At 52.4% G+C, this 13,555-nt stretch overlaps 5 protein-coding genes across 5 annotated transcripts; 2 read left to right on the top strand and 3 right to left on the bottom strand.

Moving 5' to 3' along the window:
• Positions 1 to 717: 717 nt before the first annotated feature.
• VC83_03042 (uncharacterized protein) lies at positions 718 to 3,460 on the bottom strand. The gene has a single exon (XM_024466691.1). It carries the CDS (start codon positions 2,369 to 2,371, stop codon positions 1,136 to 1,138), a length of 1,236 nt encoding a protein of 411 aa, XP_024325219.1. The 5' UTR covers positions 2,372 to 3,460; the 3' UTR covers positions 718 to 1,135.
• Positions 3,461 to 3,540: 80 nt separating this feature from the next.
• VC83_03041 (uncharacterized protein) lies at positions 3,541 to 9,297 on the top strand. Its single transcript, XM_024466690.1, has 3 exons — positions 3,541 to 4,512; positions 4,565 to 7,655; positions 7,706 to 9,297. Exons 1-3 carry the CDS (start codon positions 4,451 to 4,453, stop codon positions 8,807 to 8,809), a joined length of 4,257 nt encoding a protein of 1,418 aa, XP_024325202.1. The 5' UTR covers positions 3,541 to 4,450; the 3' UTR covers positions 8,810 to 9,297.
• An 880-nt stretch (positions 9,298 to 10,177) lies between these two features.
• Positions 10,178 to 11,279, bottom strand: VC83_03040 (uncharacterized protein; the record flags this gene model as incomplete). Its single annotated transcript, XM_024466689.1, has 2 exons — positions 10,498 to 11,279; positions 10,178 to 10,297 (listed from the first exon to the last, which is right to left on the bottom strand). Exons 1-2 carry the CDS (start codon positions 10,654 to 10,656, stop codon positions 10,178 to 10,180), a joined length of 279 nt encoding a protein of 92 aa, XP_024325218.1. The 5' UTR covers positions 10,657 to 11,279.
• An 81-nt stretch (positions 11,280 to 11,360) lies between these two features.
• KIN28_2 (TFIIH complex serine/threonine-protein kinase subunit kin28) lies at positions 11,361 to 11,798 on the bottom strand (the record flags this gene model as incomplete). Its single annotated transcript, XM_024466688.1, has 1 exon — positions 11,361 to 11,798. The coding sequence occupies one exon, from the start codon at positions 11,796 to 11,798 to the stop codon at positions 11,361 to 11,363; it is 438 nt and encodes a 145-aa protein (XP_024325412.1).
• Positions 11,799 to 12,736: 938 nt separating this feature from the next.
• VC83_03038 (uncharacterized protein) lies at positions 12,737 to 13,522 on the top strand (the record flags this gene model as incomplete). The annotated part of the gene is made up of 2 exons (XM_024466687.1): positions 12,737 to 12,792; positions 12,851 to 13,522. The coding sequence occupies exon 2, from the start codon at positions 12,884 to 12,886 to the stop codon at positions 13,520 to 13,522; it is 639 nt and encodes a 212-aa protein (XP_024325423.1). The 5' UTR covers positions 12,737 to 12,792; positions 12,851 to 12,883.
• Positions 13,523 to 13,555: the final 33 nt, after the last annotated feature.

Below are 13,555 nucleotides of genomic sequence, written 5' to 3'. Positions count from 1 at the left end.
AGAACCATCTCTTGGGTTCCTAGCCTATAGGAAGTGAAAAGGAGGTCCAAGGTCAGAGTACCTATAGATAAATTATATCATAACTTAACCAATCTTGTGGGTAACTAAGGAGCGATGACGTGTAATGAATCATAGAGGGTTGTAGAAGCTTCTAGAGCTATCGTTCATGTTACTAGGCCTCTAGGTGGTAGAGATATGCCATGTGGTAGTATTGGCCCACCCCCTTAAGGAGGAGATTTTCTTAATAACTTGTTCAATGATGTCCAAATGATATGCCGTGATGTATGTAGCATAAACAGATGTAGTAGAGGAGTTTGCAGCAATCGTTGAGTAGTATTGCTCTTGTTGTTGGTGTGATAAGCCAAGATATGTATGGTAACTTGTAGGTTTGAGGAGGAGATTTCTAAGTTTGCTCTTGAGTTTGATAGCAAACTGAGTGCAACGAATGTCAGTATGACATACTAGACAATAGTGCTATAGGCCTTAAATACCTTTTATGCCTAATGGCTAAACTAGTACTCTAGGTCATAGAGTTCTACACAAAAATCTATACCTACTAGGCTAGCCTAGCACAACTTACCCCTATATAGCCTAAGAAAGCCATAGCTTCCGCTAGCCCTATAGGGGCTCTACGTTAACGCGGCATAGTCCTAGAGGATATCTACTCTATATTTTCGCAAACTAGCAGTTAGGGTCTAGGTCAAACACCCCTACATTCCCTTTAACAACACTATACTTTGTTTAAAGACACTCATTTCTATTTTTTCTACTATGTTACCACCTGCTACTAAGCTATAGAGCTGCAACTCCGTAGCAAGACCGTAGGGCACACTACAGACCACACTCGTAGTAGCTTATAACATTAGACTAACTAGTCCCGCATACAACCCCTTTCCGGAGAACCCCTAAGGCACCGCCCTCTACTAGCAAACCTGACACCATCCCAACTAGCAGGGAAGGCGCTTAGTTAACGGGCCTTACAGCCACGTAAACACGCAAGAACTGCTCTCTAAAGGTCATACTCTATACATAAACCCATAGCTTAGCACGTCCCTATACCCTTCGGGAGGTCTTAGGGCCACGGGTTACACCCGCGTCCCACTGGACGTAAATAAATATCATCATCATCATCATCTCAGCCCTCCCCCGGAGATTTTGTCACCACAACCCTCTTCACCAACCTCACCCACCTCCTCCTCCTCCACTGCCCCTTCTTCCCCTCACCCTCAACGCCCTCCTCCCACGTCGGCTTCGGCTTCTGGCTCACCTTCCCCGTCGCCTCGCGCAGCCCCGGCTCCGGATTCGAACCCTCATAGTGAATATCATACACCCACCTCTCGCCCTCCGTCTCGACCTCCACCCCCGTAATGATGCGCTCCTCTACCCACTCCCTGCTCCACAGATCCAACTTCCACTTCTTCTCGCTCCACTCCCAGTCCCGCGGCGGCGCCACCATTTCGAAGAACTGCGTCCCCCGCGGCCTTTCGTTCGCGATCCGCGGCGCGGCTAGTGGGTCGTACGGACTCGCTGAGTAGAGCCAAGGTTCCCATTCACCCCTGTTATCAATCTTCTGTAGTTCGAAGACTTCGACTTCCCGTGTCTCGGGCTCCATGTCTAGCATGATGTCCTTAGCGACCCAGGTGTTGAGCCAGGATTTCGCCTCCGATTCGCGCGGCGCAACGTGCTGGTCGTGGGTGCTTGCAAGTATTTTAGCTACGGCGGGGTGGCCGGAGAATATGACAAACCAGCCGCCGAGGAGGAAGCAGAAGCGCCATGGGACGAGGTGGGAGGCGATGAACATGACGGCTGTGGACATGAAGAGGAAGAGGAAAACGGTGGAGGAGAGGGGCTCGTTGCTGAAGTTCATGGGTGGAGCGAGCTTGGTGAGGATCTGGTCGTGGATCTGGCTGAAGTCTTCCATGGAGTTCTGCAGGTCGCCCATGTTGCGGAAGAAGTCTTTGGAGAGCTCTTTGACGGGCTTGACGGTTGGTGCTGGTGCGAGGGCAGGGCCGCGGGGGGAGTATTCGAAGGATGTGGAGAGGGTGACTGGGGGGGCGGGGTGTCGTGCGATGAAGGACGGGATGAAGACTCCGAGGAGTAGGCCGGCGAGTGGGAGCACGGTGAGGAGATGGGGGTCTAGACAGACGAAAGTGTAGACTGCGAGGAGGGAGATGGTGTGTGGATATTTCCGCCAGCTGAGGAGGCGGACCACACGTGCTTGGAAGGCAAAGACGACCCCGATGCGGGAGTTGAAGCGGCGGAAGTTTGCGGACATGGTTGGGAGGCTGAAGGCAGGTGGTTCGATGCGATTTGAATATGGAGAGCCTTCCTGGTTTCTGGGCTGGTCCTCCACCGGTATGACCTGCTGCATCAGCCTTCATAGTATTAGCATACGCGTCGTACAAACAAAGTAGGGCGAGACAGTGTCGTACTTCTCTAATAGGCGGTCTTGCATACTCGGGCCCTTATCGCCTTTTCCTGCCTTTTCCCCATTGTCGCCCTTGTTATCCGGTGATCGCCCAACCATCTTGCGAGCTTTGTCTCCAAGCTTCCATCGAATCGAGTAGTTCTTTCCTTTATTCTCGTTCCCTGGCTGGTCGTGACTAGCTTCGGATTGGGAGCTCGGGCTGTCGACTCGTATAAGTGGAACGCGTCCGTCTCTGTTCGCGAATGCGCCGTTGGTATACTCGTCCATGGCTGCAAACGTGGTCGACGTTAGTCTGGCGCGAAACGAAGAGGGCTAGTAGAGGCGTCTGCGGCTTCCTCGTTAGGCTGAGCCCGTTCGTTCTGGCGCGCGGGGTCGCTGTGTTCTGGGATGGAAGGCAGTGATGACGTCTAACGTATCGCAGGTATTGTCTGTATCGTGTATTGCGGGGGTGGACATCTGCAATTCAGACCATGCTACAAGCTGTGCACGCTCTCAAGCCGACTATTATCGTAAACCCTTCGATTGTTTCAACTATTCGATAAATCCCACGGCGCTCCATCGACCTGTCGCGATTGTCACAGTGTTTTTCGTGGAATTCCGCCGTGGGAGGTGGAGGGGGTTGGGTATGAGGACTGAGGATGGTCCTCGGCATGTGCCAGTCGGCCAGTGGGTGGTGTCGGCATGTCGGCGTGAGATGGGTGTAAGACAGATTGAACACCGATAAACCCTAGGCTAGGCTGGATCCGGTAAGGGCGCTGTCACATCCTTGATGTCTGGACCTACGTACATACAGCGGAACCCCTTATTATTTTATTATTGCGTCAAGAACCCATCATCTTTCTTTAGATGAGGCGACTCAGGTCTTTCTTTTTATGGAGTAATATGTTGGAAATCCATGAGTAAATCCGACAAAAGTGCTTTATTCTGCCCTATTTTATTTACTACTGCAAGTACACCTGCAAGTACACCGTAGGGAAAAGCGAAGCATGAGCAACAATATCCTCACAGCGTCAGCTATATCTCCACCGTCAGCTATATCTCCACCGTCAGCTATATCTCCACCGTCAGCTATATCTCCACCGTCAGCTATATCTCCACCGTCAGCTATATCTCCACCGTCAGCTATATCTCCACCGCGTCCGCTCTTCAGTGCGTTCCCATCCATATCTGACACTCAGCATAATACAGCACTGGTTACCCCGTAAACAAAGGACATGTAAAACAATTCACGCCTTGTGATGCATGTGTGTGCCTTTGCTCTATATAGCCCCGCGTTAATATATCGGGAAGCCTCTCGACGAGTAATATCAAGGCTTCGGGGATGTCAAAACTCAGCTGCCTTTAATTATTGCTTTGTACGCTTTCCTGATCATTTACTCCTCCCCCTTGTATCCGCCGTTGATCAGGAAATTCCCAATTTGCCTTTCTATACGGAGTAGGCTTAACGATACTCCGAATCGGTCCGTCGGCGGTACATTAATACGGTACGTAGAAATGATGCAGCACGAACGCTATAGCCATTAGAGATTCTCGCTACGGTTGAACCGTTGCCCGACCCTTTGGTTCCCCCTGTAACTTTTGTTTTGAAACCAAATTCGTGAACTCAGCTTCAACTCACTCATAACGTCATCCTCGTACTCCAAGGGAGAGGGAGAGATAGATAGAAGGAGAGAAGCAACAAAAGCTACTTTGCCCTTCCGCACCCAGCTCATAGCCCCCTCCTGCCGGAACTATCGCCGTTCGACAGAGCAGCACCACCTTCTCAGTGCGTTGCTCGGTCATCCTTCAACTTCAATTTCAGCGCCCACGTCCATTCACACTTGGTTCGCTTCGTCGCAGCCTGCGTTGAGCCAGATCGATCTGGCGACTTACTCAGACCCCGTCGACCTTATAGACCCGTCGGAAATGCGATAGCCATCCTCTCTGCTCAGCTCCTCCAACGGACTGAGATCGAGCGCCTGCACTCGCTCTTCAGCCCAACTCGTCACTCCTTTGAGGTCCTGAGCGGCCTGTATTGATCCTATGATCAGAGACCAGATCGCACCGTCTGGCCCAAGACCAGCGGGTCTGCCCTCTCAAAAATCGTAAGTGCTGCCGCATCCCTTAAACACGCCACCAATTGCTTACAATCTACAGCTCAAAGGAGAACCACGACCCCGTTGCTTCTGCTCCTCGACCACGTCTACCTATTGGCCGAGAACCACCGCCCGTTTGGAATAAAATACCCTTGCCCTCAGAACAAGCCTCGGGCGAACCTCTGGACTTTCTGCCCTCCCCAAGTTTCGACGATCTGCACATGAGCATATCATCGGCATCCCAGAGACTCGAGCCTTTCCCGGACACAACAAGACAACCTAGCCTGTCCAGCAGCATGATTTCCGACAGACCTACCGGTGGTGTAAGGACCCGCGAAGCGGTCGAGGCGAAAGGTTTAGCCGGCCGTGGGGCGCCTATTTCCAGGCCAGTTCGGAGTGGCTCGCTTTTAAGGAGGCAGAGTACCTCAAACCGACAAAGCAGTGTTTCCTCTACATCGTCTGCTATACCTGGGAGCATGGATCCGCCCACAGCCCCGCTTGCTATTCGCACACGCAGACAGAGCCAGTACCCGCCAATATCAGCAAATAACGGAGGCAAAGGACAACGTAAATCTATCGATTTTGGCGGCACTGAATCCGACACTTCTTTCAAAACATCTCACAGACGCAGACCAAGTTTAGCGTCCAGTATTACAGCGTCAACATCAAATCAAAGCTTGTCAGATGCCACAAACGGCAGTAGGATTTCGGATTCTGGAAAGTTTCAAGGCGACACTTCACATCTAACAACACCACGCGCATCGAAAACAAAGTCTCTTCAACCTCCCTCACGTCACAACCAAGAATCATTGTCGACGCCAAGGGGCACTCCTGATCATTCTAGATCTTTATCATATGCTGGAAAGTTACCTGGCCGACATAACGGGCGTAACACGTCGACTCCATCATCAGCAGCAAGGCGTATGTCGCAAATGCCTTCATCCAATTCACATGCATCTGGATTAGGCGCAAGGACCATCAGTCCTACGGATACGAGACGAATGAAGCGGATGTCTACCATGCATGGTGCTCCACCTTTGCCAAATACTCCGCCTGTGAACCAGCAGGATCCTTCCCATCTAAGAGGATCGTCACGTTCGCCATCGCTTCTTCCACGCATGAGCACTACCCCTTCGTCTTTGCGCAACACCCCGGACTTTAGCCGCAAAACGTATGGAGTCTCTACTGGATCCAATGGTCGGTTTTCGCCGAGATCGTCAACTGGATCGCTACAGCCCCAGCCTCGCTTGCTTCCCGTGCCATCGACGTCTAGACTACCTACTCCGAAGTCAAGGAATGTCCATAGCTCTGCTGGGAATGAAGAGGAGGAAGTGCCACCTGTCCCGGCAATTCCAAAGGCATATGAATCCCCAAAAGAATCACCCGCCGAACCTCCACTTTTTGCCGCTCGAAAATCAAGCCTTCCATTTGATTCGAGCAGTATAAACAGCCGGAACAGCAGCTCTACCAATGAGCTATCCGGCACATCATCAGGAAGAGATCCCAGAAATGTGGACTCAAGCTCCAACTCTAGAATACAAAACGGCATGGGTGCTGGGTCAGATGCTGAACAACATGGGAAGCGTGGCCCCCCAAAGAAAAAACACCTGCAGCCATTGCGACTTCCCCCACTTAACTTACTTCCTCTAAGTACTCCAACTGCAGCAAAAATTGCTGCATTCCGCAACGATGCAGCCTCGAATTCCAACGGAACCGTGACACCACCACCAAAACGGGCGAATACGAAGACTCCAACAACGCCAATGACAGCATCGAAATCTACATTCTTTTCACACAATCGTGATGATATGTCGGGCCATATCACAGATCAGTTGCGAAGCAGCACATCGATCCAGCATTCAAGGCAAGACAATGGATCTACGAGCCCCACAAAGCCGCTACCCGCGCCACCAAACCCGGCACGACAGAACGCTGTGTCACCATTCATATCATCGTCTCTACCAAAGAACAGTAGGGAGTTTAACTTTTTGCCAAGGCCACAAACAAGTGGTGACTTCCCGACGGACTTTTCTGGCGAACAGAGGCTCAGTAAACTAAATGGGCCTCGGGCTCTGAATACTGCCCTGCCACCCAAGGCTGATGATGTCCCAACTTACGATCAGTCAAGCCAAGATGAAGCCCAGGTACCGTCGTCGGCGTCATCGCTTCGGAGAAAGCTCAGCCTTGGCTGGAGACGTACCGTCTCTAAGAGCAGCATTAGCTTGTCTCATGCAGCGAACGAGAGGGCGGCTAACGACAAGAGCTCGGAATATGCTCCTCAACCTCCAAAGCACGATGCAAAGCATAATGACATGCCACCCCCAAGACTTCCAGCGTCGGTGAGTATGCAGAACGTTAACAGCCAGGCCGGAACGTCAAGCCCAAGCCCTACTGTGAAACCAATGTATCTGGAATCCAAAAGACGGAAAAGCTCCATTTCGAGTCTCACGCTACCCGTTGCTCAAGAACCCACACAAGGCAACAACTGGGGTATTACCCCCCGTGGTCCGAAGAAAGAGGATACTACAGATACCAAGCCTCTGCAACCCAAGCTCAACCCACAGCGATCCTCAGCTTCTATGATTGCCCATGGCCAGAGAATCATCGGACCCAAGGCTTCCTCGAGTGCTTTGAGGCCAGTGAATCCTTACGCTTCTAAGCTCGACAAAGACGACTTGGTAGCAGAAGAGGAGATGAAGAAAATGGCTTCAAGGCGAAAAGAGACCGAGCAAGCTGCGAAAGTACTCGATGCCCTCCGAAAACGTGCTACGCCCAAGGAGAGGGTATCCCCGCAACAAGCAGTGCAAATGGCACATCTCAACATTTATGAGCGCGGTGAGATTGTTGACTTCAAGGACGTTTACTTCTGCGGCACGCAAAGTGCGGCTAAGCATGTTGGGAAAGTTCAATCTGACAATACCAACTTTGGCTACGACGATGAACGAGGAGACTACAGCATTGTAAAGGGCGACCATCTCGCATTTAGGTATGAGATCATCGACATCCTCGGAAAGGGTAGTTTCGGTCAAGTTGTTCGATGTATCGACCACAAAACTGGCGGCTTGGTTGCTATCAAGATTATTCGGAATAAGAAGAGGTTTCATCAGCAGGCACTTGTGGAAGTCAACATCTTGCAGAAGCTGCGCGAATGGGTAAGCATGGTTTCATATTTACCAAACACTGTTACTAACAGCGCCAATAGGATCCGACAAACAGACATAGCATGGTAAACTTCACGCAAAGTTTCTACTTCCGTGGCCATCTTTGCCTCTCTACTGAACTTCTTGATATGAACCTCTACGAGTTCATTAAATATAATGGCTTCAAGGGGTTCTCTTTGAAGCTCATTCGGCGCTTCACCAAACAGCTCCTGGGCAGTCTGCTTCTTCTTAAGATACACAAAGTTATCCACTGTGATCTCAAGCCAGAAAATATCCTGCTTGCTCACCCGATGCACTCGGAGATCAAGGTCATCGATTTCGGTTCCAGTTGCTTTGAAAACGAAAAGGTGTATACATACATTCAATCTCGATTCTACCGATCGCCAGAGGTTATCCTCGGTATGAGTTACGGAATTGCAATTGACATGTGGAGTGTTGGCTGTATCTTGGCTGAGCTTTATACCGGCTATCCGATTTTCCCTGGCGAAAATGAGCAGGAGCAGTTGGCCTGTGTTATGGAAGTGTTTGGACCACCAGAGAAGCACCTTATTGAGAAGAGCACAAGAAAGAAGCTCTTCTTCGACTCTATGGGCAAGCCACGACTCATTGTGTCATCGAAGGGTCGTCGCCGGAAGCCTTCGTCGAAGACCTTGCAACAAGTCCTGAAGTGTGACGACGAGGTGTTCCTGGATTTCCTTTCGAAGTGCTTGAGATGGGATCCAGCTAGACGAATGACTCCAGACCAAGCCGTTCTGCACGAATATATCTTGGGACCAAAGACATCGCTGTCTGCACCACGACCCCTTGGAGGCAGCAGCAGAAATGAATCACCAGTCAAGCGATACAATACTACGACAACCTCCCAGAGTAGCCAACGACCTCTCCCGGAGCCTCCGGTGACTGCACTCCGCAACGGTGGCACAAGGACTCGCGATCCTAGTCCAAATAAGCCCCCAGCCCCAAGGAGATTGTCCAATGTGCATAACCTAAGCAACCCTACAATCTCGACCGCGAGCAAACGCACAAGCATTGGCCCAGCAGCCCAAACTACAAGTGGGCTACCGAGAGTCGCAACACGGAGCACAAGCGGGAGGCAAGACCTGGCAGTCTCAGGAGCCGGAGCAGCGATGAACAGGAGAGGATGAATAGAGATGGACGACGTTTACGAACAATATTATCGGAGGCAGATATATACATATGATGAGGGGGATGACGGGGACCGGATGGGGTTTAACGATGGGGTTGTCTGTTCTACTTCCTGCGCGCGTGTGTGTTCAGCATTGTGTGGCGTGCATAGCTTTGCGAATTGGCCCCTACGAATTTGCGGGCTTCTGCTTGCCTCGGGCGGGACAGTGTTTTGTGTTTTGACATACCCTGATGTTTTTCTCTTTTTCTTCGCGAGATGGAAGAGCCACGGGATGCGGCGGATATGGGATAGAGGGATGGTGTGTGGGCGGAAATGAGAGCTTCATGCAAAAAGCTCTACTATCGGAGCTTTGCGACGGGGCTCTTGACGATTTTTGTTGATAATGGGTGGTGGTTGGGTGGGAATTTGGGGCGGACCTGGGACTTGGGCATTTCATGGAGGAGCGCTGGAAAGTGGGTGTTTGAGTGCGTTCTTCTGGAACTGGGTGGGTGGGGGGGGGTTGATGTATGGTGTAGATGAGGATACACACTTTAAAGTCTTTGTACGAGTCAAATGAACATACGACACGGGACTAAGACACCCGCTTCTTACTACGATTTTGCTTCACTGTTGTCTAGGCTTCTGGCCATTTGTTCTGCTGATGAATTGCTTGGGTGACGTTGTGAGGAGGCTGAGCTTCTTTGGCGATCTCGTTGGATGTGATAGCCTCTCCGACCATGACCGACCTTTCCACTAATGAGAAAGAAGTGTATGGGTATTTGAGCGGAACACAGCTACCCGAGCTGCAGGTCCACCACGGGCCTAGAGTTAAAGTCGCCAAGTGAATTATAATTGTTTATATATCACATCCAGTTTCACCAGTGCGAAAGCCATTGGGACCTTGATGTGTTTGATGTTGATGATCAACTCCTATAGACTGCCCGTGCCAAGACACGGATAACTAGAGTATGACGACATGTTACCCCACAGCCAATAAACAGCGTCCAATAGTCCATGACCACGACCATACCTCCCCCACCTCCCCCACCTCCCCCCCCTCCCCCACCTCCCAATCAACATCGCCTCCCCGCGCCATACAGACGAACATAATTACAAATCCCATGAGTAGATGATCTCCTCAAAGCTTCTATATAACAGTAGTCTGCAACATATTGTTCGACAGGCTCCGAGAGCATCGAGGAAGTCACTTTTCGCATTTACGGCACAGACTAGAGCTATGGCGACGGAATTCAAGATTAAGAACCTCGCGGCGACGTGGCAGAGGAACCAAGACACGTCCACCACCGTACTATCCATCTCGCCGTCCCGGAGTACGCAGAACCACGGGCCATCGCGCCAGTGCACGGGACGAGCCAAGTCGCGATAATTAGCGATGTGCTGCTTGAAGCAGCACGCAGGGGGAGGACCGAGTTGGTGGAAGCGGTCCTCCAGCTTCGAGGTTTGCCGCATACCCCCTGGATGGACAGACGAATGGAGACGACTCCAGCTACAGTCGTTAAGAGCGTCGTTAGTATGTTATGTACGATGTCGATCCGTCTGTTGGGTCACTTGGTTATGGGGCAAATCTCTCGCGCAAGACTCAGTGAGGGGGAGAATACCGATAGGCAGCCGTGGTGCTGGAATCGTCTCTCTAACTCGAGCGTGTCGCTCTAATACGCATCATAGTGCTTCTTCTCCCAAATATACCCTGTAGATTTGCGGTAGTCGGTGGGAAAAGGGGTGCTTATTCATTATGATCGGTATCTCCATGTCGTTCTCCATGTCGTTCTCCATGTCGTTCTTCATGTCGTTCTCCATGTCGTTCTCCATGTCGTTCTCCATGTCGTTCTCCATGTCGTTCTCCATGTCGTTCACGTAGCGCTGGGATGTGGACCGATGGCGAGGTCTGGGATGGGGAGAGCACTAGTCAAGGCGGTTGAGATGGTAGGAATCACGGAGGAAGCATGGAAACCTGTGGGAAGAAGAATGTGCCAAAAAGAAGTGATCCACTTCTGGAAAACACAGGACGAAAAGACCATGGTTATATATTCTATGAACGACTTCGTTTGCTCGTTTCATTCACCATCCTTTAGTGGAAATACAATCGATTCAATAAGTGAAGGCGTCTCCTTCTCCCTGTCACTACTTTATCGCTGTCACCACCTACCGCTACCTGGCCCCCACCGTCCGTCTCGCACCGCCACCGACTCCGACTCCGACTCCGATACACAATCCGTCCCCTATAGAGGGTGGTCAGTCTGTCCATGTGCCAAAGGCTAAGTTCATGATAAATGAACCGAAAGTCGATTACCTTCAGCTGTGTCTGGAAAATATAGTAGATCATATCAGTGTTGGCCGTGCTGGCCTTGGGCACGAACTCTACCACTTATACACAATAAGCTCCTCATCATTCAGTCTTCGTAATCAATCATCTCATATTCTGTCTTTTTCAAAATTGTCTCGCTACCTCTAAACCACATAAACTCCCCACCAAACCCAAACGCCCTTTTCCCAGCCCAACCCACCCCATCGCTCCAAAATCCAACTTCCTCGCCACCGCCGGCCGATCCTCACTCCCCACCACCCCCGGTCCCCTCCCAGCTCCACCATGGATGCTCAAGCACCGCCTGCGCCGTAATCCGCGCCCGCAAATCCAGCACCAACATCGCCATCAGGAGATCCACGCCCTCCTGTCCCGCCGTCCCGAAGGCCCCGAGGTAGGTCTCGCGGCCCCTAACCGGGTTGGGCGGCTCGGGGACGGTGTACTCGGGCAGTTTGCTGACGCCTGGCCATACTTCCTCTGTTGGCGTCCGCACCTCCGTGTCACCAGCTAGGTAGGGCGTGCGGATCAGCAACTCCGCGAATACCAGCCCGACAGCCCATATATCGACGGCGCCGGAGTAGTGACGCGCGCCGAAGAGCAGCTCGGGCGTGATGACGTTGCTGGTAGTTTGCTTATAAGGGTCCGCGAATGCGCGCGCAAGACCAAAATCTGCAAGCTTGATCATCCCATCAGCGGCAATGAGCAAGTTATTAGGCTTGATATCACGATGCAGCACCGCATCGGCGTGGCAGAACCACACAGCGCGACGGGCATGCCCATCCAGGCCTTGATATCTGCTGCACCATATCGCACGCCATCGACGTCTTTAATGAGCATCTCGAGGTCGCCGAGGGGGAGGAATTCGAGGACAAGGTTTAAGTTCTGGTCGCGTCAGGAGAATACGGAGTGGAGGGTTATGATGTTGGGATGGGAGAGCTCCTGCAGGTGCTTGAGTTCGCGCACGGCGTCGGGGGCGAGTCCTTCGGTGTACTCGGCTTGGATTTTGATCTTCTTGATCGCGACGAAGTGCGTGGGGTCGCTGCGGAGGGTGCCTCGGTAGTCGTTTGCGTAGGTTCCTTCTCCGAGTTTCTTGCCTGGTGGGGGGTTATCTGTTGTCTGGAAGGCTGGTTGGGGAGGGGATGGCGGGACCTTTGATGTATTTCGCCTTCTCTTCCATGTTTAACTGCTCGGCCAGATCTGGCGCAGCTTCGGGAATTGGTGACGCATTTCCTGAGCTGTTCTGGGCCTTCGCGACTGCGAAGACGTTTGATCTTGACCCAGCTGGACTCATGCCTTGGTCTGCGCCGGGCGCTCCTAAAATCAGCGGAGACAACGCCATATCGGCTCTGTGTGGGTTGTTGCTATAACTGTCGTTCTTTCAGGCGTACATAACATGCATGCTTTCAAGTCAACACAATAACATCAAGATAAGGTCATCAAACCGCGAACATGAACGTTGAACTCGCCCCAACTTTTCGCCTCATCGTCTCCCATTCGCTAGGCTCCTCCCGGATACACAAGGCTGACAACCACGACACTCAGTTTTTCCGCACCCTCAGGTCCGTGCCAGCTTATGTAATTAAGCGACCAAAAACAGTAAGTTACAAGCTTAAACTTTTCGGACCATCAACGACGACAACACCTCCAGAGCTCAATCGCAGCACCCACAACCACAGACAGTGCGTCCCTCTCTCCCCCCTCACACACGCCAATTCCCCAACTAACCCCTTTTCCCAGAAGTCTACGGCCACACCGACAACCAAACACAAAATGTTCGCGCGACCCGCCCACCGCGCAACCACCTCCCTCCTCGCCACAACACCAACCCTCACTCGCGCCCTCCACGCCCGCATCCCGCCCCAGCCAATCCCGGCACCAACCCCATTCGTCCCCGACGCGCCGACCTTCCTCTCCCTAATCGGACGCAACCTCTCCCAACACGCGTCGAAGATCCCGACCTGGGAATCGCTATTCCGCCTCACCTCTCCCCAGCTGCGTGACCTAGGCGTCGAGCCCGCGCGCGCGCGCAGATATCTGTTAGCGTGGAGAGACAGATTTCGGAGGGGGGAGTATGGGCCGGGGGGTGATGCGAGGGTGGTGGAGGAGGGGGTTGCGAGGTTGATGGTTGTGGAGGTTGGGGGGGGACCAGCAGTAGGGACGGCGACGAGGACGGCGGGGATGAAGAGGGTGGTTGTTAATGGGGAGGAGGAGATTAAGGGGGTGAGGGTTAGGGGGGCGCAGAGGGTGGTGGGGAAGCATGTGTTGCCGATTAAGGGGGGGGCGCAGATTAAGGCGTCGGAGGGGTTGTGGGAGATTAGGAGGGGCAGGAAGATTGATGGGGGGGAGAGGAGGAGGGCGGAGGTTAGGTCGAAGAGGAGGGCTGCGGAGAGGAAGGAGGCGAGGAAGTAGAGGGGACGCCGAGGTGGAGTGCGGCTGGGGCGT

Source organism: Pseudogymnoascus destructans (genome assembly GCF_001641265.1).
Source record: "Pseudogymnoascus destructans isolate 20631-21 unplaced genomic scaffold scaffold_7, whole genome shotgun sequence".
NCBI lineage: Eukaryota > Fungi > Ascomycota > Leotiomycetes > Thelebolales > Thelebolaceae > Pseudogymnoascus > Pseudogymnoascus destructans.
The sequence above is the reverse complement of the archived record's forward strand: the minus strand, read 5'-3'. Positions and strand labels throughout refer to the sequence as shown.

Bases quoted from the DNA above. Each gene is read 5' to 3' on its own strand.
- VC83_03042 (XM_024466691.1), bottom strand. From the start codon at position 2,371: ATGCAGCAGGTCATACCGGTGGAGGACCAGCCCAGAAACCAGGAAGGC.
- VC83_03041 (XM_024466690.1), top strand. From the start codon at position 4,451: ATGATCAGAGACCAGATCGCACCGTCTGGCCCAAGACCAGCGGGTCTG. The intron at 4,513-4,564 runs GTAAGTGCTGCC...TACAATCTACAG, and splicing joins GGTCTGCCCTCTCAAAAATC to CTCAAAGGAGAACCACGACC. The intron at 7,656-7,705 runs GTAAGCATGGTT...CAGCGCCAATAG, and splicing joins TGCAGAAGCTGCGCGAATGG to GATCCGACAAACAGACATAG.